At 39.7% G+C, this 25735-nt stretch overlaps 2 protein-coding genes across 2 annotated transcripts; both read left to right on the top strand.

Moving 5' to 3' along the window:
* The first annotated feature begins 1416 nt into the window (after positions 1 to 1416).
* On the top strand, positions 1417 to 14555 carry pitpnb (phosphatidylinositol transfer protein, beta). Its single transcript, XM_060895663.1, has 11 exons — positions 1417 to 1502; positions 3484 to 3514; positions 4710 to 4855; positions 6465 to 6556; positions 6821 to 6828; positions 7099 to 7173; positions 7338 to 7421; positions 8392 to 8469; positions 9504 to 9614; positions 9744 to 9866; positions 12358 to 14555. The coding sequence occupies exons 1-11, from the start codon at positions 1483 to 1485 to the stop codon at positions 12406 to 12408; spliced, it is 819 nt and encodes a 272-aa protein (XP_060751646.1). The 5' UTR covers positions 1417 to 1482; the 3' UTR covers positions 12409 to 14555.
* Positions 14556 to 16015: 1460 nt separating this feature from the next.
* Positions 16016 to 25188, top strand: mn1a (meningioma 1a). Its single transcript, XM_060896624.1, has 3 exons — positions 16016 to 19173; positions 23190 to 23250; positions 23371 to 25188. Exons 1-2 carry the CDS (start codon positions 16071 to 16073, stop codon positions 23198 to 23200), a joined length of 3114 nt encoding a protein of 1037 aa, XP_060752607.1. The 5' UTR covers positions 16016 to 16070; the 3' UTR covers positions 23201 to 23250; positions 23371 to 25188.
* The last annotated feature ends 547 nt before the right edge of the window (positions 25189 to 25735 follow it).

The raw sequence follows: 25735 nt of genomic DNA, 5'->3' as shown, positions 1-25735 counted from the left end.
ACCGGGGGAGGAATCCGGAGTACCCGGAGGAAACCCCCGAGGCACGGGGAGAACATGCAAACTCCACACACACAAGGTGGAGGTGGGAATCGAACCCCCAACCCTGGAGGTGTGAGGCGAACGTGCTAACCTCTAAGCCACCGTGCCCCGATCTAGAAATATAATTTAATAAAATTAAATTGATTAACCATTATGATTAACCATGACAGAAAAGCTGGTTTAAGGAATTCAGAAACTGATTTTCTGGGATCTTCATGCACAAAAGTCTTCAGAGTTTACACAAAATGGCAGTAAATGCAAAAAGATATCCAGTAAGCAACAGTTCTGCTGGCAGAAATACCATGTTCATGGGACAGGTCAGAGAGGAAATAGTGACTCTACACTTTGGTTAGCAGGAAAACATTTTGAAAAACAACTTCTGGTCGCTAAATACAGGAGGCTATAGTGGACACATGCTCTGCAAAATGGGAGAGTTGAAGAGTAGAAAGTAATGTTGGACTTTGTATACATTGTGTAATGTCCACATTTCCAAGTTAGTTTTGTTTATTACTTAAATTATACCGATTATACAAACCGGTACACTATACTTAATAACTTAATATGTATTTTATTTATCAGAACAAGGTACATTGAAATTATTCAGTGACAAAAAGACACATTCAGGGGCATTCCGTTTTCACATTTTTCACTTTTTCTCCCGGGAAGAGAGGAGAGAAAAATAAATAAATAAATAAATAAATAAATAAGTAAATAAATAAATAAATAAAAAAGGGGGCTCTCATAGAGGAAGGAGTACATTCTTCTCTATACAGACTATAAAAAGGGTCCCATGTTTTTTTTAAATGTTCTGACACCTAAAAAAAAAGGCCATTATTGGTTTTAGTGAATATTTTTCATTTAAATGGCAAGTTTAAAATTAAAAAAAATTGAAAAGCAAAATTGTCTCAGTTTAGATCATGACCAGAACATATGGGTTAGATCTGCTTTAGATTTTTGATTTATTATTTATTTATCTATTTATTCTGTCAACAGATTTATCCCAGGTGTCTTTATTTTAGTATCCACCGTACTTTAATTTAGTTTACTGTAGAAGTGAGAATGTTTAAACAAATGTATTTATGTACACCTATGTTTTGTCTTGCACTTTTGTCTAGCACTATTGTCTGAGCTGCTGTTGTATATTTGTGGCCAATCAGAATCCAGAATTCAACGCCTGTGGTCATCACGTTATTGATTTGTATCTCCTGGTAAAACGTCAGGACATGTGGAACTTATTTTTGAATACTCTGATTACTAACTAAACACACTGACATATAAAGCGCTGTAGTGCTTATGTGCTTCCACTGATGGTACAATGACGGGTTTATTCTATAAGGTGCTGAAGATCAGCCAATCAGAAGTTGAGGGAGGCGGTGAACGACGCCTGTTGCTCTGAAAGGTGACGTATACTTCCTGGAGCATGCGCAGACTCGTGGCGAGAAGATGGTGATCATCAAGGAGTAGTGAGTTGAAGTGTTATAGTTCTAACTAGTTGGCCACATTTGGGCGTGTATACGGTGCCTTTCATTCAATCTGGTGTACATGATGTGTAACATGTGCTTGTCATTTATACCTATATATACACTCTGGTTTGTTTTTGGTGTCGCTTGTTTGAGAGGGTTGAGTCAGGTTGTAAAGGTGGATACCGGCTTGTTTAAGGCCTAGCTTAGCTGAATTAGCATATTAGCTCTGGCTAGCATGCTAATACTGTCAGTGAGGAAGGAAGCTGGAGAGACAGAGCTCAATTTAGGTTAGCTGCATTAGCATCCTAGCCCTGGCTAGCATGCTAATACTGCCAGTGAGGAAGGAGAGAGCTTACTTTAGCTTAGCTGAATTAGCATCTTAGCCCTGGCTAGCAAGCTAATACTGTCAGCGAGGAAGGAAGCTGGAGAGAGAGAGAGAGAGAGAGAGAGAGAGAGAGACAGAACTCACTTTAGCTTAGCTGCTAGCTCGGTGTCGGCTAAAAGATTAACTAGTTTGCGCATCCGGATGTAAGATTAGAAATATAAATAGAATTTGCGGCAAATGTTGAGTAACAGAAAATGCGGATTTATAACTGTTTTTTTTCCAGTCGAGCTGTCAGTATGCAATAAAGCCTCGAAACCGAAACTAGCGGTTTAACGGCTTCTAAACAGGATAAATTCCATTCAACTTCTCATGGGAAAAAACTATATCGTGAGTTATTGGTGTTTTTACGTATTTTCGTCTGAGAGTTATTTACTAGCAGTTTGTTTAGTTTACTAAGGAAATGTGACACAAACATCGCCCCTAGCATTTCCCTGTAGATTTACATGGTGCTCTCTTAAGCTAATTATTTTCCCCCTTAGTCCCTCGGCTACATTTCGCCTTTCCACCTTCAAGCCACCAAACATCACCGTGAACTCAACACCAACTGAAGTTCATTTCTAAAAGTGTTTAATACTCTTAGCTTTACAGAATAAATCTCCCTGAAACGACATGAGGAAGAAACTTTAAGAGGAACCAGACTCAAAAAGTGAACACATCCTCTTCTGAGTGTCACTGGATAGTGGAATAACTCTATATTTATTTATTTATTTATTTATTTAACAGGTTATTCAGTACTTGGTGTGTTGTGGATGTTCAGTATGTCTTTCCTTGAATGATTTCATAATAAACATCAGTGTCTAGTCTGAGGGTGTGTTCCAGTTCAGCTCATATTCTGGTTGCAGATAAGTTTGCTTGTTTTGGGCATAAAAACAATCAATCCTCCTCTGCTGTAGTTGTGATATCACTTTTTATTGAAAGATTCTATTTCGATCTGTACGATTGATTGATTTAATTTGTTTTAAACAACTTTTCTCCTACACCTCTTTTGCTTTGGATTCGTGTGTCACTCTGGAGTTTCCTGGAACGTTGCAGTTTGCATGCTGTGGTTTTGAGCTTGTAAAGTGTTGACGTGGCCTGTGGGCCGGATTTTGATTATTCAGAAAATAAATAATCAGCATTGAGCTTTGTGAACAGACAGCCACACGTTTGACTGGGCTCAGGGTTCTGTGCATGTGTGTGAGGGAGTCTTTCTTCAGTCGTTGCACAGGATAGTTTTAGTATTCATGAAGCAGCTTTTTTTCTTTCTTTTTTTTTATGTCCTTGATGTATATTTTTTAATCCATGTCATGTGTTGAACACACTTAAGACCAGTTTTTTAATTTCCAGAAATATACCACAGGTTCCATAATCGGGTCCACACACACACACACACACACACACACACACACACACACACACACATAGGAACTCATTAAAGTCTGTTAAAGAGAAAAACACTAAAATGTGCAGGACCTGTGCTTTTACAGGGCCAGTGTTATTAACCTCTGTTTACTTTCCTGTTTAATATGATTCTACCATACTAAATGACTTGAAAATGTTTGGACTGATGCTGTCATTAAGGCTGTATTTCTCATTCCTCTCCCTCTTTTTGCACAGCCGTGTGGTCTTGCCATGCTCGGTAGAAGAGGTGAGTGTTCCCCTTTTTTTATCTTATCTCGAATTTGACATTTTCTTATCCACCAGTCATGTCAAAAGTGACTGATAATCATGATGATGTAACAGCTTAAAACCAACAAAGGATTAGATTACATTTGCTTTCTTTCTATCTATCTTATTTATTTATTTTTATTAACTATTAAGTGCACTTGGAATGTAAAAAATCCATTTGTATTTGTAAAACACTGTTCCTGACCTTGCAAAATCAGATTTTTTGTGGTTGGTTTAAAAAAAAAAAAGATAGAAAGAAAGAAAAGGGAAAAAAAATCTTGCAAATCACCAAAATAACACTTCATCAGCTCACTCAGACAGTGCAAGTGTTTACCACAAGTTCCATTGAACACCATAAGTTGGGTTGTGTGTGGCAGAGAAAAGCTGATATTAGACGCCCTGTGGCCACATGTCGGCCCTGCGTCTACATGCTCCGAGTGGAACGCTTGAGGGCTGAGCTTAATGGATTACAGATTTCATAGCGTAAACATTCAACTGCAATTGTATTTCCCTACTGTTTACTGTTGTGCTAATTTGCTAACAGTTGCCATGACCGAAGTAGCACTTTGTACGAGTCTTTTTGTAAGTTGAGACCGGTTCAAAAGAGCCTAGTTTATAATGTAATCTGCCCAATATGCTTTGTATGACATCTAAACGAGTCTGTTGTTTATCTCAAAGCAGCTGTAAAGTTCTCCGGATTCACTACGTTTGGTATCGACAAGGATGCTATTGTATCTCTAAATAACAGAATGTAAGAAGCAGGCTTCCTGTACCATATACTGTACGCTATCACACAGTCAAACACAGACTCGTACAAAAGTATAGACCAGTTGTATGTACAGTTATGGGTTTTTTTTTCCTTTGCAACTCTTTTTCCTTGGGTCTCACGTGGATTTTATGTGAAAAGCACCACTTGCAGTTCTATGCTTACTTGAGAATTGGACTGATTTTTTACAATGTGCCATGCAGGTTTAATAGATCTGTTTGAATTGCAGCCTGATTGTTGCACGTTCTTATAGCCTCGTCTTTATTCGAATGCCAGTCTGTTTGTTTCCTTTGACCACAGATTTCCTTGATGGTTTGATGGTTGAATGACCTGAGGGTTGCAAATAATAGGAGAATTCCATGTTAATAATCTTGTCATTGTGTTTCTTTTTCTTTACCCAACCACACAGTACCAAGTGGGCCAACTTTTCTCTGTGGCTGAGGCCAGCAAAAACGAGACCGGTGGCGGAGAGGGCATCGAAGTGCTGAAAAATGAACCGTACGAAAAAGAGGGAGAAAAAGGACAATACACGCACAAGATCTACCACTTAAAGAGGTTGGAGAGGAGAACTGTTTGATATATTATGGTTTATTTTTAGGGTTAATCAGCAATCATTTTCACTTGCGTTACCTTTAAATCGTTTTATACCGCAGCAGTGTTGACTTCTCCTGTGTGTCAGTAGTTCTGGATGCAAGGCAAATTACAATTTTATGTAATGTGCAGCTAATTCATATTGGCTTGTAGCATCATCTCACATTCTGAGCCTGAAATAAACCGATTCAAATTCAGTTAGAAAGCAGAAAACATGTAATGCCATTAGTTTTGTTAATCAGTAAAAAAAAAATAATAAAAACTACCTTATTTTGTCACATTACAACTTGTGTTGCAGCATGAAATATTTAAATTTACAAAAATCTGGATTACTAGAACTTAAATATGATGCAAGTCTTTCACAATACACGTGTGGCGTCTTCTTCATGCAGAACAATGACATTGAATGGGGAACAAAAAGAGGAGCTCTTGTAATGGTGTGAGTAGGGTTGCAAAGGGGTGGAAAATGTCCGGTAAATTTCCACGGGAACTTAATCTGGGGAATTTTGGAAATATTCCAAATTGGAAACTTTACAGGAATTTGTGGAAATTTATGGGAATTATTTGGAAATATAGGGAAATGTATATAAACTATAGCATATACAAACATAAATAAACATTTTGTTTGGTCATAAGAAGACAGGCATGCAAGGTAATACAAATTTTAAAAATGATGTCTTGACTGATTTAATTGTAAGTAGAACTTTAATTGATTCTTTCATTGAGTAACACAAAAGCATAATATTATTACGCTTGTAATAAACATAATAAACTTAATTGTAATAAACATATTTCCCTATGATTGCTGTAAAATGAAAGCATCCCCCACCCTTGCCCTTCTAAAAAAAGTCTCAATCAAAATGTAAAATGAAGCATTTTTTCTCAAGCTTATTAGGTCTCTGCTTCTGTGGTAGTCAAGGCCTAGAAAATGAAGGTGAATCCCACCTTATATGATATATGGAGGATTTTTTTTATTTCATGGGGAGTGAGTGTGAGGTGGAGGGTCATCAAATTATCTGTGCATGTGGTAACACTCCTAATTTACTGCTTATTCAGAGTTAGTAAGGTAGTTATTAAGTTTAGGTACTGGGTACAATTAAGAATGTAGAATAAGGTAAGGCAGAATAAGGCATTAATATGTGCTTAATAAGTACTGATAAATAGCCAATATTCTATTAATATTCATGCTAATAAGCAACTAGTTAAATGACCATAAAATAAAGTGTTACTGTGCATGTTATGGAAGAATGCATGTATATGCAGGGGGTTTGGCCTCAATGGCCCTCCAGTAAGCAGTGTGCAAGTGACCTAGGAACGCAGGGTACAAATTCAACTTCAATTGCATTAAATCTTGTTGTTTATACAAAATTATGCTGCAAGATTTTTTTAAACTACATTTAAGTTGCTTGTTATAGGCAACTCTGCATTTTTTTTTTTTTTAATTCCCAGTTTAATTCCATATATTCCCGTTAATTCCCATGGAAAGTTGCCATCCTTGAAAATTCCCAGAATTTTGCAACCCTAGGTGTGAGTTATTATAATCTCTGTCTCTTCTTTCTTTCTTTTTGTACAGTAAAGTGCCTGGTTTTGTGAAGATGATCGCACCAGAGGGGGCTCTAGTATTCCATGAAAAAGCCTGGAACGCCTATCCATACTGCCGCACTAGTATGTTTTACTCTCAGTCCAGTCTCACACACTTCATTATATTTGTGTAAACTCTGATCACTTTGTCTTATACAACTATCTTGCACAGATTTTGACATGAGCCCCTGCACTGAAATAAGTCTGTTATGTTAAGTTTCTGTGGGTCTGAATAACAGTAAAGTTCTACTGTCTGGTTTGAATTATGAAATACTATCCAGCTAATAACAGATTTATTTTTATTTCTTTTTTCGGCACGTTTTCTGCTCGCTTCATCGCTCGCTTCAGTTGTGACGGTGAGTAGTGTTCAATTTTACAGTCTGGCCTCATGTACATTTTTTTTAATACCTCATGTACTGAGAATGAGTCACTTGCAGTTAGTGTTCAGTTTCATTTTAAAGCCGTTACTTGGACCATGCAACAAATTCTGTTAGGCTTCTACGCTAGAACACGTAAGTCGACAGTTCAGAGACTCAGAGATAGCATACACATTTTTCTATGTCTTGCTGCTCTGTTCTGAAATGAGCAATACATCCCAGGATTTAACATGACCCTTATTTTTGCAGAATGAATACATGAAAGATGATTTTATGATCAAAATTGAGACCTGGCACAAACCAGATTTGGGCTTCGCAGAAAATGTAAGTGATGACCGAGCCTTCATAACACACTACTGTATTATTCCTTGTACTCAGTCTGAGCACTTTTCTTTTTGGAACCAATTTAGATAAACATTATTACCTGTCTGTATCTGAGTTTTATTTATTTATTTATTATTTTTTTTGTTTGCTTGCTTTTTAACTAGGTGCATGCATTAGACCCAGAGACGTGGAAGACGGTCGAGGTGGTGCACATCGACATCGCAGATAAATCACAAGTGGAGCATGGAGTGAGTCCACAAATATCCAATAATGATCACTTTATTGTTTTTCTCTTTGTTAAATGTGTAATAAATCTCTCCGGCTCGCTCAGTTTCACCTAAACCAATACAACACAATGTAACAGGATTAATCGTACAGCAGACATGAACAAACCCAAAGGCTTTTTTTTTTTTTTTTTTTTTTTTTTTTTTTTTTCTCTCTCCTTTTTTAGCCCTTTCTGTAAGGTTAACCTTTAAGGCACATTAGACCAGTAGCAGGGATCTGACTGTCACTGAGAAATTGAGCCTGTTCCAAAGAAAAGCTAAAGAAAAATCTTGGCAACAAATCCAGCTTGGATTTCTCTTCTCCCTAAGTGTTGTCGTTCAGCCAAGGCGTGTTTGAGTCTAATGATTGCTTCTTTACTTTGCACTGGAGCTGTGGCGCTAACTCAGCGAGCAAGTAGAGGAAGTATGCACATCATGCACTAAATCCTTTCTGTAAATATACATCTACAAACTTTAAATATCTGCCTCAGAAATTTGTACATAAACCCAAACAGATATGCTGGAGATACAAGATGAATTTAAATACGTTAGCCCTGGGAAAACCGAGGACGTGATACAGGGCTGACTAGAGCTCGCAGGGTTGCCGTATCTTCTTGCTTTGTATCTTTAATGACTTAAGTGGATCAGTTTTAGGGCAGGGTTAATCCTAGTTGCCATCTGTGCAAGGTATTCGGTGTACAGTTCTTGGAGACTTAAAGCTACTGTGTGTGCATGTGGATTCGTCTGACAGAGTCGGAGTAGAAACAATAGATGCTATATGAGCAAAAAACAATAAAAAAACAATAGAGCAAAATGCATCTCTCCAGTCTGTAATCTCTGAGAAAATTCTGCTTTAACTGCATCTCTATTACTTATTGTTCTATTATTGCATAATAAAAGAAATGCTATTGTTGCGTTGATCTATGAGAAAATAATGTAGTATTGTACCCTGCAGGACTATAAGCCAGACGAAGACCCTGCACTCTTCCACTCTGAGAAGACAGGACGAGGTCCACTAGGCCCAAACTGGAAGGTGTGACAGCTGCTTTTGTGTTTTTCAATCACTTACAGCGTGTTTGTTTATATTAAAGATGATGCACAATAACTGGGCACTTTCATGAAAACGCCTGTACAACCGCTCATTCACGAAATTATTCAGTGTGACGGCAGCGGTGTCGAGTTTACAGTCATGCAAATACACATGAAAAGCTTCATCAGAATGAGGAAAAAACGTGATCACAGTGACGCCGATATGGTTATTGGTGTCGGTTAGTTAGGTCGAGCATTTCAGAAACCGCTCTCCTGGGATGTTCACATGCTGCAGTCTCTAGACATTATGCAGACAATCAAATACTAAGCTGTAGTTCTGTGGCTGGAAATGACAACGGTATACTCAAATAACAAAGGAGACCCCAGGAGATCGGCAGTTTCAGCAATACTCAAAACAGCCTGTCTGGATTGAGTTATTGATCACATTTATCCCCCATTCTGGTGTCTGATGTGAACATTAACCGAACTGGATTTATACGTTGCTCTGCTGCTTCATGATTGCTGACAGGATAATCGAATGAAAAACAGGTGTGCAGAAGTTCCTATTAAAGTGGCCGTTGAGTGTACTGTATGTCAGAATCAGGTTTATTGGCCAAGTGTGTTGACACACACAAGGAATTTGGTTCCAGCTGTTTGTGACTCTCAAAAGTACAGACATAAATAACACTATACTATACAAGATAATACAGACTATACAAGACAATGCAGATGTGATACAATAGACATTATGAGTATTAAATATGAATACAGAATATATGACTGATCAGTTATGTACATAAAGTGTGGGAAGTGCAAATAACAATATTGTGCAATATTATGCTTTTTGTACAATATACAGGACCATATGTGTCCTCATAAGTGGATGATATGACACAGTGCCGTGCTACTTAGTTTTTTTTTCTGTGCACATCAACAGGACAAAGCTTTCTTGGGTCTAAATTAGTTTACTTTTTAAAAAGGCTGTTAAATCTGATACATTTGCCATCATTTTGTTCACCGTTCATCTCTTTTTAACAGTCAGAGCTCAATGCAAAGACGGATGCTCCACGAATGTGTGCGTACAAACTCGTCACGGTGAAGTTCAAGTGGTGGGGCCTTCAAAGCAAAATAGAGCACTTCATCCACAAAGTAAACACGAGCATTCACTCTCTACTTTTTAGCTTTATTCTCAGGCCTTGAGAATGTTAAGCACACTGTAGCTGTATCTTGATGATCGGGACTTAATAGCCTTTTCATTTTCTGATCCTCTCTCTGCAGCAAGAGAAAAGGATCTTTACCAATTTCCACCGGCAGCTCTTCTGCTGGATCGACAGGTGGGTGGAGCTCACCATGGAGGACATCCGGCGGATGGAAGCTGAGACACAGAAGGAGCTAGAGGAGGTCAGGCTTTTGTGCACAACACAATAATCACCTTTAAAAAGAACTGAAACTGGTTATATGATTTAATTATTCTTGGGGTTGTTGCTCCCAGTGACTAATTACTACATTTGGTTTCTGCCTCAACAAAACTGCTAATAAATTTAAGAAGACGACTTCGACTCTGCTGATTGGGTCCTGATGGTACATGAAGTGTGTGGTTAAGGTGGCTAGATCACTCTTTATTGGTGTAAATGTGTAAAGGCATTGCTCTCCAGGAGCAGCATAAACCCCATGTAATTTGTGCTTTGTATAATCTCAATGCCCGCTAATCATATTTCAGTTTTGAGATACAAACTCAATTATGACAATAAAATATTGGGCTTTTTAAATCAAGTTCATGATTTATTCATCCGTGCACTCTCAAATTTGGTATATGGTGCTGTGCATTTAATCATTAACACCTCCATGTTTTCCTTGAGAGATCATAACGTAATGAAAAAAGCACACTTTGTGTCTTTAAAGGACTTGCAGATCTGCTCTGTATTGTTTTCTTCTTCTGGTTGCCACTGGCCACTCTATAATATTCTCTATTTTCAGTGTATGTTTTTGTTGAATGTAACCCAGCACAAAGAAGGCTGGTAATTGGCCCGGTTTCTTCCTGTCAGCCTGTTAGAAATGTGATCCAGCCGTGCGGCCCCTCCAAAGCCTGACGCACTCTGTGATCATTTTCAGCACACAGCCAAGGAAAACCACAGACTTTCCACTCCTTGGGAAATATTGATCAATACTCTCTTGAAAGGGTCTAAGGCGTAGTCTGGTATTACTTGAACTCTTAGGAGTAGTTTGCCAAAATTAATAGGTAATATTGATTCTCAGATGGTCAACTTTCAGTCTCATTAGCCCCATTCTGTTATTATTTAAGTTTTAAAAATGGAGGTTTTTTCCTCCTGTGAACGTGGCAAATATGATGGAGCTGGAGCCGAGGTACTAAGCCCTAACACTGAACAATTTGTTTCTCTGCTACTATACCTCTGCCAAGTTTAAACTGTGCTGATTTTGCCTAATATTTAATCTGATAGTTTAGTTTGGCTTTGTCTCCCAGACCCAAGACCTTCCAAGTGCTGCTTTTCCAAAGCCTATTTGAGGACTCATTGTTAATGATGATGCTGATGTACTCCCCTTTCTGTAACCCTTTCCTCTTTACCCCCACAGGAGTGTTAAAGCAAAGTGACTATACTGTGTGCGCTGATAAGCTTCTGTTTTGTATATAGATGCGTCATAAAGGCAAAGTAAGAGGCACGACAGCTGCTGAAGATTAGGGATTGGCCATCTGATAGGCATACAGGTGGAGTGAGATCCGTAAGTTCGCCAGGACTCGTGGTATCTGGGCTTTCTCTCATCGCTTGCACTTACTCACTTCTTAATGATTTCACGTTTCCAAACACTGTCTCCATTTAGGTTTACCGTCAGCAGGAATTAGGAATACATCAAATCGCCCACTCACAAGAAGGGTGTCATGAAAAGCCTCTGTCATGTTTTAAGATTAGTCAATCCAATGATTAGTCCCTGGACGATGCTTAAGGCAGCCAGCCGTGATGGAGTGTTTGCCAAGGCCAAGAGAACCTGCACCACCCAACATGAAAAATCAGAAACAGAGGACTGAGCTCATCTACTGAGCATAGCTTCAAAACAAAGAACAGAAAAACCTGGATCAGGGATCCTTAAGAGAGAACACACGTTTGTGCAGATCGCAGTTTTCACTAACAAAACACAACTGATCTAGCACATCAAGATCTCAGCAGGAAAGATTTGGAAACATAGTACTAACATTGACAACCATTGAGAGAGAAGTTTAGTTGTGAACCAGAATGGAGGCAGTCAGTCTAGTAACATTCTCAGGCTGCTTGTTCAAGGTGCCAAAGCATGTAAACTAACAATCTTTACTACTTCCTAACCTCTTTTTTTATCTTCTGTTCATTGTGGAGAGATTACAGATCATTTTCTGTCTACAGATCAACACAAACCTCTTATAAAGGAGTTCGGGTACATTACACTGGCTTCATATTTGATCTGTCTTTCTTCCCTGTGTTCACTGCGTCCTTTTCAGCTTTCTTTGCACCAGTGCTTACGAGGTTTGTCTTGTAGTTTACTAACCGTTCATTACTAACCTTTTTTTTTTATTTTTATTATTATTATTAATTAAGTGACACGCTTCCTGTGTGAAATCTCACATGTTTACCTTCTGTGGTCTGTTTGAATGTACTGTGTACATTTCTTTCTCTTTGAGTGAGCTTGTTGTAAATGGCATAGTGTTACATCCACTTGGTCTTTCAATTGAGAAGATCCGTTCTTCTCACTGTCGGCTCCTTAACTCGTACAAGTACTTGCATGGCTAATGGAATCCATAGAGTATGTGTCTCAAACTGTACACCAGTGCCATATATTACATTAGTGGCCCTTCACTTTGTCATTCGTCCCTTTTCTCTTTCTCCCCTTCCTTTGTCTCTTTCAGCTTCGTAAAACCGGTCAGGTACGAGGCACCAGTGCTGCTCATGAACAATGAGACAAAAATGAAAGAATCCTACTGAAATTTGCTGATGAAGGAATGACGACACGACGCACAAGCAGAGACGGCCTGTGGCGTGTTCGAGTCCTCCACCACAGTGATGGGAACATCCTAAAGGATCAGTAGTACTGTAGCCACCTCAACATCTTACTCAGCACACCAATCAGCCTCACACCGACACAGAGACTCACACCTATATCTACTTGCCTATAATGACTTGATTGGAGAACAGTAGAGCTTGTGCTTTAGAATTAAAAATGAATTGGATTATTTTAGGGGAAAAAAATGAACGTTTATTGATATTCCTTTAAACTCCGTGGCAGAAATTGGACCAATTTTAACTGTCTTATATGGCAACGTCCCAGTGATAACTGTAGGTCTTGAGGGTTCTTTTTTCCCTCCCTCCCCCTCCCTCCTTTTTATTTTTTTTTTCTTTCTTCCCTCTTGCTGTGCTGTCTCGCCATTTAACCCCCACCCCCATCAATGTTTCCCCTCTCAGAACAAGCACTTGTCAGTGGGATTGTGGTGTTTCTATGTTTATTTTTTTTTTATTAGTAGTAATAATCCAATGATCTAATGATATTCTAGCCAGATATTTAGTGGATTTATAATAGCTTTGTATTTCTTTTTTTCTTGTCTATTTTAGAAAATATTATGCTGTTGCATGAAGGGAGTAATCTGCAGCTAGAAAAGCAAGCGCACGCTCACATGCGCGCACAACTTGCCATCAATCATTCTGTCACATAGGGTGAAGCACACACCGACCACAGAACCTCTTTGGTTAGTGGCTTTGCATGAGCTTTGCTATTCCATGACAGAGCAGGTGTTTTTTGTTTTATTTTGTGCTCTTTTTTTTTTTTCTTCTTCTGCCCTTTCCCCCTTTTGACTGAAGGTCTTCCTGACCTCAGAGGGGCCTCCGTCCTCAGCACGTCCTCAGTGTGTGCATTTATTAGTGTTGATTCCTTCATGATTCAGGCAACCAGTGGAAATACTGCTGCTTTTCTAGAGCTCTTAGCGCTAGTGACATGCTGCTAGATCTTGAATGTCCGTGTATTTCTTGGTGCTGGTTGAAATGCTAATCCTCCAAAAGTCAAGATTTTCAAAGCATCGAAAAATGACTTCTAAGCGTCAAAGTACAAATTACTTTGAAGCTTGGATGCTTCACATTTTAGATGCTACCTGAAACAGGCCTTCTGGGTGAACCTTCTTATGCCCGCTGTCTCAGTCTGGCGTCTTTATTCCCATTAGCCAGCGTAGCAAAAAAAATAAATAAATAAAACTGGTTAGCTTTCTTGCACTGGTCACACAAGAGACTAAACCTGCTAAACAGGGCTTTTTTCACTTTTCTCTACAATGTGCTTTAAATAGTATGTGTACAGTTTTCTATAATAGAGACTTTAAAAGGTGATATTACATTACATTATTTCATTATGCTCACTGGGAGTGAGAGACACATCTGTACAAGATTTTTAAATGTAGATATCCACTTTTATATTTAGTAGTGTGTGTGTGTGTGTGATGGACCACAGAGTTTCCTGAACAGATTAAGATTGGATTTTGAAAGCCTGATGCTTTGTAACCCTTCTCACTCCCTCCTCTATTGCTATATAACAAGACATTTATTGATGGACCCCGTGCATTCAGAGTGAATCTTTTTGACACAATAAATGGATTGGAGCATTGTGTACATTTTCTGTAAGAATAAGTTCACTTCCTCAGACCCATCACGCTTCTTTTTTCCGGTTCTGTCACTAGATGAATGCCAGCCTCGGTGCCATCAAGTGTTTTTAGCCTGAATTTAAAAAAAAAATATATATATATATTTCATTTTTTTTTTCTTTTTAACCCTGTTTCTTCATGACTGATGGATGCACTGTATGTGTATTAGTTAGTTCTCATGTAAAACTTCAGGCTCAGTGAGTTTCTCATCAGTTCCCTTGTACACTTTTATACACTGAATTTTGGGCAGATCAAGCTGTATAAACACAGACCTGCTATAATCATGTCATCAGGGGAAATGTCAAAAAAATGTACAATGCAAAAAATGTCTTTTTTTGTTTTTCAATTGAAATAAAACCGTCTGGATAATTTAAGCTGAATGGAACTCGATATATAATAAATTCCTCAAGTCTCTTCGCTGTTTACTTGCGCGTTTGTGTCCTTTTTTGTGCGTCCACTAGATGGCGCTGTGTGGCTTTAGCAGATACACACGTCCTTATGCACGTTGAGTTTCCTAACAGTTTTAAAAAGGAACTTTTAACAAATATAATGCAAGGGGAGAAAAAAAGCAAATAAATGCAGCCTAAAGATTTTGTATTAACTGATTTATATAGCATTATCTTACATCACTAACATTATTTAGGGGGAAATTATTGTATGTGATATTAATGTAGATTAAACATTTCAGCTACAAACAGTTTCCCATTCATTATTTATTTAATTCAAAGGTTTGCATAAAGTTTGGCATCACGATATGTCACGTATACGTGTGTATAATCTTCTATATATATATATGTGTGTGTGTGTGTGTGTGTGTGTGTGTGTGTGTGTATAAACTCACCAAAGTCAGATTATACACTGGCTTTTCTTTGCATCCATGTGGGCGTGGTTTATGATAAGCCCCGCCCCATGCGCACGGACGCCACGTCCGTATTGGTGATCATGCAGCGCTGGGATAGATGAGGGAATGTCAAACTTGTTGCCGACTGTAGAGATAAACACATAAAGAAACCCGGGACAACATAAAGATGAACGCTACGTCCTACAGGAGCCTCAGCGTTTATTAAACACGGGTAAAAGGGGTCTCGTGCGTTCAGCTCGCCGCCGCTCCGTTACATTTTACACACACGCGCGCGCGCACACGCACAGTGACAAAAACCCGCCCGTATTCCGGACCTTCTGCTTGCAGGGCGAGAGGCGCGCGCGCGCACGGTTCTGCTGTTCTTCCGACTCCACGATGAGACAAGTTTATCTTCGTGCAGCCGTAAAATCCACAAAGATGGCGGAGTAAAAAAACAAGATCATCCACATTTCGCGACGTATTCGCTCGGATTCGGCAGCGCATGATGATGGGTCGTGTGCTGCTTCGCGCTGCGCCGGTTTCGCTCCCGCTGCCTGCAGCCTGACTGACGGCGAAGTCCACGTTAGTGAAGCGCTCATGAACATGTGCGTTTTCCAGCCTTTTATTTTTAAGCCCGTGTGTTTTCTCTCCTCGTCAACAAAAGGACCAAAGTTTTTCTCTCTACGTCGATTTTACGGCGACTGCCCTCTGTTTTGGGGCTCCGGAGGTACTTACAACTAATATAACATCTTTATTTATACCATAATAATAATATCTAATTATTATAACTGTATGTTAACATTTGGACAGAAATATTTGAAAACACTTGTCTATCCCAGTCATTTATTGACAGATCTTTTGACTTATTATTATTTTTTTTCTTTTCTTTTTACCTGTTAACAGCATGGACCTGAGTGGAAAAGAAGAAATTAATAAAAAAAAAAAAAAAAAGTGAACATTTCGGAATAACAGAAAATGGGATTAGTGATCATTTTGGATTATTTCCATTGATTTTTTTGTTTTGTTTTTTATTTCATTATTTGTGTGGTGATTGTGGGCTTTATGAACAGTAGTTGCACAAGCCTTGTGCACAGTAACAATGAACACTAACTATAACAGTTCTGGATTTGACATGAAAGCACCATCAGTGGGTGTAGAGCCAGTATTGGGCCCTTTGAACGAACCCTCCATGCAGGGTCTCGGCTTCACGTCGGGTAGAGAGCAGTACGGATTCCAGCCTCACAGCCATGGAGATATGCTCAATATCGGACTACAGCAGCAACATCAGCTCCATATGCCGCTGCCTTTCAACAACCAACAGCTTAATCCTGACCAGCCTTCACACCCCTACCAGGATGGGGTCACCTCCTGCCTGCATGGGGACAGACACATTGGCTTCAGTGGCAGCAACACAGGCCACCAGCACATGTTTGAGACAGAATTCAATCATTTTACAGAAGCCCAGACCCGAGAATGTCTCTCACAGCAGCAGCGGCTAGCCAGCATGCCTGATTATCAGCTCCACAGCCATCCTAATGGGAATCACGCCGTTCCAGCCCCATGTTTGCCCCTAGACCAATCGCCCAATCGGGCCGCGTCCTTCCACGGCCTCCCATCCTCCTCTCCTGAAAGCAACAGACTGGAGCACTATAGACTTTTCCCACAGGGAAGGGTAGGGGGGTCTCAGTACTGTTACCCATGCGATCCTATCTCTGGACATTTTGATATGGCCGGATTTTCTACTCCTGACTCCACTGAACCCAAATTGTCCTATTGTGAAGCAGGGAACCAGATGGTTGGAGGTAATTTTCCCACCTTCAATCAAAGCGGCTCACGAGCTCCTATGATTGGCAGTTCTAAAGTCGATCAGCAGCTACCTCAGCAAAACACTTATTCAGAGAGGTTTGGGAACAGGGGAAAATTGGAACCAGGGGTCACTCCTAGACATCACCTTATGGCGCAACAAAGAACAGGGCCCATGGCTAGGCAGAACCCTGGCTCCCCTGTCCTTCCCCGGTTGTACCACACCCCAGAGTTTGTTCCAAATAGTCCAGACATGCAAAACAACAATGTAGTGCTCCATGGTCAGCATGGCCAACTGGATCATCCCATACACAGATTAAACAACCACAACATGCATCCATTTGGGGAGCCCATGTTTAATCCCCAGTTTGGACCCCAACAACCCCATCAACAGCATCTAAACTCTTTCCCCTATTTAAATATGGCCAAGAGGCCACGGTTTGATGCCCCAAATGGCTCTGCTGGGGAGAGCTGTCGCCCCCTGAGAAGTGGCTTACATAATCGCCCAGGCCTTGAGAACCACCTCTCCCCCTCCTCCTTCCCAACTCCCATGGGGGAATTCACAACTCACGTGACGGATGGTTTTCAATCAGGCCCCCCACCGCTGAGCTGTGGCTCACATCAACAGCAGCCTCTGGCTCGCCAGCAAAACGCAGCCATGATGATCAAACAAATGGCATCCAGAAACCAGCAGCAGAGAATGAGACAAGCAGACCTGCAGCCTATAAGTCAGCACGGGGATGTTACACAGAACGGCATGGTTCACAGAGGGCCGATTGGTGGCATGTCTCATTTGAATTTTGACAAGAAGCATAATTTTCATGGAAACTTTGATACTCAGAACCACCACCTACCTCATGAAAACTCTTGGTTTCCTGAACCACATCAGCAGTGTAGGGAAACTAACATTCATGGAATGGAGCAGTCACAAAATGGACACGATATTTTTAGATCAGGGGTCACGAGTGTAGAGATGCAGTCTTTAAATTCGCCAGGGCCCCAAAATCAGTTTGAAAACAGCATGAACAATCCTTTGCAGGTACAGACATCTGAAGACGGAACAATGCAGCCAAACGCACCCATGAACAGGAGACAGGGTGAATTTGGAGGAGCTGCTATAAGACGTCAGCACAGTTTCCCTCCTGGGGGCCCAAATCAACAGGGAACCCCTCAAAGCAATCCTCCCAGTTTCAACTCCTCACCAGGGAACTATCCCTCCCATCCTGAGTACATCTCCAGCCAGCACCTGTCAGTCAATAAGCTTGGGGCCCTCTCTTTGGGGAATTTAAACAAAGCAAGTACAAAAGACAGTGTGTTTGGCCAAAGCTGTCTGGCGGCTCTCTCCACTGCCTGCCAGAATATGATTGCCAGTCTGGGGGCCCCAAACCTCAATGTGACTTTTAATAAGAAGAGCCAAAATGAGGCCAAACGCAAACCAGGTCAGGTGGAGAAGGACATAAATAGCAGTGGCGGTGTTGGGGCTTGTGGCCCAGGAGCAGAGTATTTCCAGAGCAGTGCTTCTCAGAATAGTCAGACGCCTTGCTCTGGGAATAACAACAATGCAGCAGCGGGTCAAAGTGCTCTGGGCCAGATGGCAAAAAGGGAAGCTGCCACCCTCTCCCCAGACAACACTGTGGATTCTGGGAATGAAGGCAAAGGAGCAATAGGCAACGGCCGCGGGAGAGGGAAGAGAAGACGGGACAGTGGGCATATAAGTCCAGGAAATTTTTCCCCGTCATGTAGTAGCAACCCTGTGGTTAGTCCAGGTCAGCAAGCATCTTCTTTGGGCATGGGTGCTGAAGGCCGAGGCAGGACACCCGAAAGCGTCCTTGTCTCACCTTCGTTTGGAAAACCTGACCTTACAACCTCAGTGGATAGTGGAATTCAAAGCATGGGAAAGTCTGATGGTGTTTCACCCTGTATGGATTATCTAGACGATGCAAGCCCTAACTACGGCAACGAGGATGTTAGGACCAACAGAACTGGCATGAAGTGCAGTTCAGACAATAGGAGTGGCTATCCTGACACGCCTTGCATGGAACAGGTGAGGACACCACTGGACAGTTCGGCCCAGGACGAAGTGCACCCTCTGGAGATTCTCCAGGCTCAAATTCAGCTGCAGAGGCAGCAGTTTAGCATCTCGGAGGACCAGCCACTTGCAGGAAAGAATGGCAAAAAGCCAGACTGCCAGTCTGGACTTAACGGAGACTGTGCCATGGCAAGCTGCAGCCCAGAGCCTGGCAAGGGCACTGTGAATACCATTGACCTTGACTCTCTCATGACAGAGCAACGTGCCACCTGGTATGGCCCTAGCAACAAGGCTCTGATAGAGGACTCTAGGAATGGCAAGTGCATGGGATTCTGGGACAGAGCAAGAGGCCAGAGTGACAACAAAGAAGGTAAACACAATCGACTCACAGTGAGAGCATGATGAATTGGTGGTTTTATGGACTGTTGAATTTACTGTGATGACTTAATGGCTGGATAATGAACAACTTTAGGTAGCTTAACCTCTAGGGGTTTACAGCTAATCTTTCTCAGAAATGGGCTTTAATTAGCACACTTTGCTACACTCTGTCTGGTGGTGACAGACACAGCATGTAAAGACGAAAATGTGGTCCATTTTTTGCTGGAAGGCAGCAACGTGTGGGCAATGTGCAATTTGTGGTGAAGGAAAGGTGCAGGCCACATTTGAAATAAAATCCATGGCCAGTAAAACATTACAGGCTATTTCCATGCTCATAAATTTTTAAGTGTATACAAATGATAATGCTTAAACACACACACACACACACACAAAGAAAAAAAACCATTATGGATCAAACTCGGTAACGTTTAAATATGGCTCTGCAAGCTACTGTTCAGAAAACTATACCATTGTTTTATCTCATAAGAAATTCTCTACATTGCATAAAGTATACTATTATTATTATTATTATTATTATTATTATTATTATTATAGAAGTATTATTTTATTATGGTCAACTTTTTAAGAACAGTGTAATTTTCTGCTTTAGCTGAAAAACAGAACTGAATTAGCTGCACAAAATATATGATAAAATATTAATTTCTACTCCATTAACTGTGCTCACTAGAATACTGAAATAAATGTATTGATTTTAATGAATGCTTTGAGGTACATCTACACTTAGGTTAAAAAAATCAAATATGGCGTTTTTAAAAAAAAAACAAAAAAAAACAGGGAGGCTCAGACCGGAGAGCTCATTTCAGTTATTCAGTAGCATGTGGTGTTTATTATTATTATTATTATTATTATTATTATTATTATTATTATTTCTTTTTTTTAAATCCTATCAAATTTAAATCTGACACAAGTGAGATTTAGTGCATTAGATATTTCCATAAAATCATGCCATAATCATTTATGGGGTTTTTTTGTTTTGTTTTGTTTGTTTCTTTTTTTCTTTGTTTGTTTTTTCTACAAGGGTTCGGAAAGCTAGTTCAGTTTTAGCATCGGAGAATATTTTGTATGCTTTTAATTTTTATTTGGCATGTTCCCCCTTTACTTTTTTTTCTTTTTTTTTTCTTTCGTTCTCCTGTGATGCATTATAACAGCTCCTAAAACAACACTTGTCTGATTTACAGTGGCTCTGGTTATGTGTCGTGTATCATGTGACTATCACATCAGTGTAGCGTTACTACTATCAACGGCGACTATGAAAATTTAATGTGGAGAAGAATTAGGTAGTGATTAGTGAATTTTGTCAGACGAACCTTTACGTCGTAAGACACTTGTCAGGCAGATGTCTTTTTATGTTGTGTTTTTTTAGGTTATTCTCATATAATGAATACTCTATAAACATGTATAATGTGTGGTGATAATTTACAAGGTGCTGTAATAATTCACGAAATCCTCCTTAGACTTTACTAGTACAGGAAAAACCATCAAATGAATGATCTAAGAACATGGCTCTGATTTTTGTATGTATATATATATATATATATATATGTGTGTGTGTGTGTATATATATATATATATGTGTGTGTGTGTGTATGTATATATATATATATATATATATATATATATATATATATATATATATATATATATATATATATATATATATATATATATATATATTCTGATAGATCTTATTAGTACAGATTATTGACTCGAATCTGCTTATTTGGAATATTAATGCTTATGCAGTTATAGCAGTTAGTATAAATTAAGCCAGTGATTATGTAGAATTCTACAGTGGCGTGTGAGTGTGTGTGTGTGTGTGTGTGTGTGTGTGTGTGTGTGTGTACGTACTCTAAGCACGCTTTTAAAATTCACTGGCTAAGCAGCAGAGATTGTCAGGTGTGATATTTAAAACAGTCACATTTTGAAATACCAACAGAACTGCGGCTCTGAGAATAAACACAGCCGTAGAAAAAGCAAAATCTCACTGACTGGAAATATTCGATCAGGATAAATAATATATGCGTAAATAAGAAATAATCCATATTTTGCTTTTGTGTCTTTATGTGATTGTGAATTTAAAATAATATTAATAATGCGTGGGTTAAGGTTCTTTAATTAACAGTGTTTACAGCAAAAATGATCAAAGCGTGAACTTCCATTTTATGACACTGTATGTAATGTTAATTATGGAATGATATTAATTAAGATTTAGGAATTATTAAGAGTTGTTATCGAATAAGATCTGCATTTTAAATAAATCATAAACCGCAGGTTTTCTCCATTCAGGAATAAAAATAAATATACAGCATAAATTAAATGACTAAATGGATGTTAAATTCCTTGATTTAACCATAAATAATGTATTTTTATAAGCGATTATTTCATATTCAGTGTGAATATTGTCTCGTTTTTTTTTTTAGTCATGGATAAACATTCGGGGGCTTTTTTGTGTGTGTGTTTTTTTTTCTTCAGGTGTTCGTTATTTAGTTAATGTCACATTCATAACACTGTTTCTGTTAAAGTCTAAAATCTAAAAAATGTGTCATCACACACACACAAATGCGCGCGCACACACACACACACACACACACGTTTGAAAATATGCTTGTTTGACGCATCAAACCTTTGACGAGTGAAGATTATCAGTACACGCTAATGAACGGAGAACTAATTAAAACTCGTGCTGCTTATGATTCTGTCTGCCATGACATCTGGATCCACATCATTCAAGCTAAAATTCAGAGTAACACTTTTTTCAGGCAAGAACTCTGTGATGGTCCAACACCATGCACACGCGCCTTTAGCTAGAACGGTGTTTCGTGGACTTAAGCGCGATTTACCAGAGCATACCTTTTATGGGAGTGTTTGTCTATCAGAATGAATTAAGGTGCTTGACGCTCCCTGCCAGAGCTCCTCCGCTACATGGTCCTTTTTTCCATTAAGAACATAAGGAAAAATGAAGATCTTGTCTTGGCATTTCCCCTAGGGTTTTGCCAAAAGGGAGGTCTATACTCGTGCAAATGCATCAAGGACTCCAGCGTTTTGCTTTGATTTATACACGTTTCCTCCCTGCAACACCCTTTGTCTTATAGGACCCTTTCTGGAGGATGTAACTAAGCTCAAAACACTTTTCTGACCAATTCTCCATAGGCTTGCTCTAGCACGTAGCAGCGTTATTGAGCTTCGTTGATCTTTTTCATACTTTTCCATTTCAACTCCCAATGAAGTGATCATATGTTTCTGAGATCAGCAAAGTTGCCTACGAGCTGTATATGGAGCAGAAGGGTGTTGCTGTTGCTGGTCCATATGCGGAGGTTTAGTGCCTGTAGCGTGCTGGCCAAAGAGAGCGTGTTTGAGAGCCAGATGGAGCAGTTAACCATCCAGACAGCAGCAAGCCATCCATGCTGGGCCCCTCAGCTGGCCTGAGTTCCCAATCCTCCTTCTCCCCCACTTTTTCTCCACTCACTCCCTCCCTTCTCCAGCCCCTGAGCTCATGAAGGCAGGCCCTGTATGGCCCCAGGCCTCAGATGTGAGACTCCCTCAGTGCATTTCAGGCCTCTGAAACACTGTGAAAAGTCCTTTCATATCCCTCAGCTTCACTTCCCACTCACCCTGTCGAATATTTTAAGGCAATTTCATTCAAATTTGTCAATAGAAATTCGAACCATATAACAGTATATAAAAACTGGTCCAAAAGGGACTCGTTAATGTAAAAGTGAGCACGAGTGCCAAGCGCTTTCTGTGCTCTTGTGTGGGGAGACGCCCACAAGACTCCTGCAGTTCAGCTGGCAGGTGTTTAGAGCTTTGGATAAAACTAGCCAACAACGACAGGTAGACACTCCAAGAATTTGCAGTGGAGTTAATATTCGAACCCTAACATGTTTCAGATTTAACCCTATGACATGATCCTAACTGATATCTCTCTCTCTCTCTCTCTCTCTCTCTCTCTCTCTCTCTCTCTCTCGCTGTATCTGTGTCTTTCTCAAGGGCATGGGTAGAATCACTTGTTGGATATCCCTCGGTGGCTCCTCCCTGAGTAGGCAAAAAGGTAACAATTACAGATCGACTGGACAAAAGCCATTTTAAAGCATCTCTTATAATTGAAAAAAGAAACTAAATGGATGAGAACAGACCTGTGACTAAATTGTCCTGCCCGTGCTCTCTGCAGGTGCTGTTCAAGATTGGTGTAGGAGTGGAGGAAAACCTGACGGAGCCCAGTTCCTATCTCTTCACTGCACAGGAAGGTTGAGGGATGAAGGACCCAACTAAAGCTCTCCTGGAGCACCCAATATTCAAATTCAAACATCCAAGAGCAGCTCCAGCAAACACTTGGGGGCGGGGGTCCTTCCTGCCTGCCTCTACCTGACAGATCACTGTGGTGGTTAGTCTTTGGTCCTTTATTATTTTTTTCCACTGATAATTGGATAATGTCTTCATCAGGAACAGTGAGGCCACCGCCATCTCACAGTGTGTGTTCAATGCTGCTAGAAGGCCACACACTCTGAGTCTCTACTGGAAGATCCAACATAAAAACTGAAGACTGTGACTTAGGAAAGACAAGCACATCAGATTGGAATTTTGGACAGCGTGGCCGAATTGCTTTTAACAAATTTTTTTTTTTTTTAATCCTTTTCGCCATTTGTCCTCTTTTCTAATTTTGTTTTGATTACCTCATTTTTAAAATAAAAAACTGTCAAGCAAGCATTAGAATATTTTGAGGTGGTGTTTTTTTTTTTTGTTTTTTTTTTTGGTTGTTTTATTTTTTTAAATCTAAAGACTTTGACGAAAAGCTAAAAAGTATTTCTCCTCGTCGAGCGTACAGCAGGACTTCTCTCTCGGTTTCTGGCTGTTTCATATCATCCAAACTCTTGCTGGAACACTGTTTCTTTCCTCTATTTATTTGATCCATTAGATCATTTTTTGATCACAAGCGATGAACATTTTAAATATATATTCACCACATTTTATCCATCACAGATGGAAACTTGGCTGTGATATCATGTCTGGTTTTGTCTCTACTTCTGCTGTTTTAGTGTTACAACAGAAACTATTCACAGGAGAAGAACCACTTTCAGTATTGTGTTTAAAAAAAACAACAACAAAAACAAAAAAAAACGCCTGGCAGTTCACTTTGGTCCTCAGTCCTGGGTTTTTCTGACTGTGGTGGGTCAACCTTTTGACTTTGAAAGGCCAGTGGGGGTTCCCTTCTTTCCCTCCTGCTTTTGGAAATCTGATATGTAGGCTGAGCTCATCCCTTTGTGGCAGCCTGGCCAGTGTCGGAATGCCATTGTTTCAAGCCGATACTCTTCTCTATTTGGGTTTTCCCCTTCACTCGGCCTTCATTGACATACTGAGCTTCTCCCTGCTTTTAAACTAACTGGTGCTGAATATGTTTGGCCAGACTTGGCAGCCTATTCAAGCGGGGACAATAGCCACTGACAAAAGACTTTTCCTTTTAAGAAAATGGGTGTCCTTCTGGTGATTCAAAAGATCTTTAACCAGTTTATTGGTGTTTGACACCTCAGTGTTTTCCATGCTCTACCTCTTTCTGTGCTTATGGTATTAAAATTTTTTTTTAGTTTCATTTTTTTTTTTGGTTTTGTTTTGAATTTGCTTTTTAGTCATTACACATTGTCTATTTCTTTTGCTTCTTTTTCTTCTTCCCTTCATTTTTTTTTTTTGTATTTTTTTTTTTTTTTTTTTAAAAAGGCCCTTAACTTTCATGTGGATTTTCACAGTGTGAAACCTTTTGAATGGACTTATACACATGCGGAAGTGGCTTTTTAAATTAAAAGCGGTTGGCATTGAAAGCCAAGAGCTTTTACTGCAATATTTACAAAGCTAAAATGGTTTTCTTGTAGAATGTATAGGACATGTAAATAAACTGTATAGCAACTGTATAATATGGATTAATTGAGAAATATGTTGTAAATCATTGTTTTCTGCACCTGACACTCATCAATATAAAACGAACTGAGTGCATTAATTATTTGTCCTTTGTCATTTATCTTTCAACGAACCGCTCATTTAAAAAAATAATAATAATCCAATGTTGTTGTTTCTTTAAGGGTCTATCAAGGTTGAGATACAGCCTGAGAAATAGTGGGTTCATGTTTACCCTGAACTAATCTTAAACAGTGGGAAAATAGTTTTGGAAAGCGACTGTGAAGGAGCGAGTGAGAGTGAGTGAGTGAGTGAGAGAGAGAGAGAGAGAGAGAGTGAGAGAAAGAGAGAGGTTATGTAGTGAAGTCAATGGGTACTTTCAGTGATGCCTGTGAACTGTAGCCAGGCTTTGAGGCGACTATGTAGCGTGTCTCATTCATATGCTTTACATTAAATTGCAAGCTTCAGCCACGAGATATTGAAAAACAAGCAACACAGCTACATGTGTGTGTGTGTGTATGTATGTACAGTATACACACATATACGCGTGTGTATTTTTGACCGTCTCGTATCATCAGCGTGACAGTCTTTTAAGGATGACGGTGCAGCACTGTGCAAACCCAAGTCGAAAACGTCCACCACAACCGTCA

This window comes from Tachysurus vachellii, chromosome 20 (genome assembly GCF_030014155.1).
Source record: "Tachysurus vachellii isolate PV-2020 chromosome 20, HZAU_Pvac_v1, whole genome shotgun sequence".
NCBI classification, from domain to species: Eukaryota; Metazoa; Chordata; class Actinopteri; order Siluriformes; family Bagridae; genus Tachysurus; species Tachysurus vachellii.
Note: the sequence above shows the minus strand (reverse complement) of the source record. Positions and strands in the feature narration are given on the sequence as shown.

Excerpts from the sequence above, each read along its gene's own strand:
- pitpnb (XM_060895663.1), top strand. The coding sequence starts at position 1,483 with ATGGTGATCATCAAGGAGTA. Across the intron at positions 1,503-3,483 it reads ATGGTGATCATCAAGGAGTA|CCGTGTGGTCTTGCCATGCT; the intron begins GTGAGTTGAAGT and ends CTTTTTGCACAG. Across the intron at positions 9,867-12,357 it reads CACAGAAGGAGCTAGAGGAG|CTTCGTAAAACCGGTCAGGT; the intron begins GTCAGGCTTTTG and ends TGTCTCTTTCAG.
- mn1a (XM_060896624.1), top strand. The coding sequence starts at position 16,071 with ATGAACACTAACTATAACAGTTCTGGATTTGACATGAAAGCACCATCA.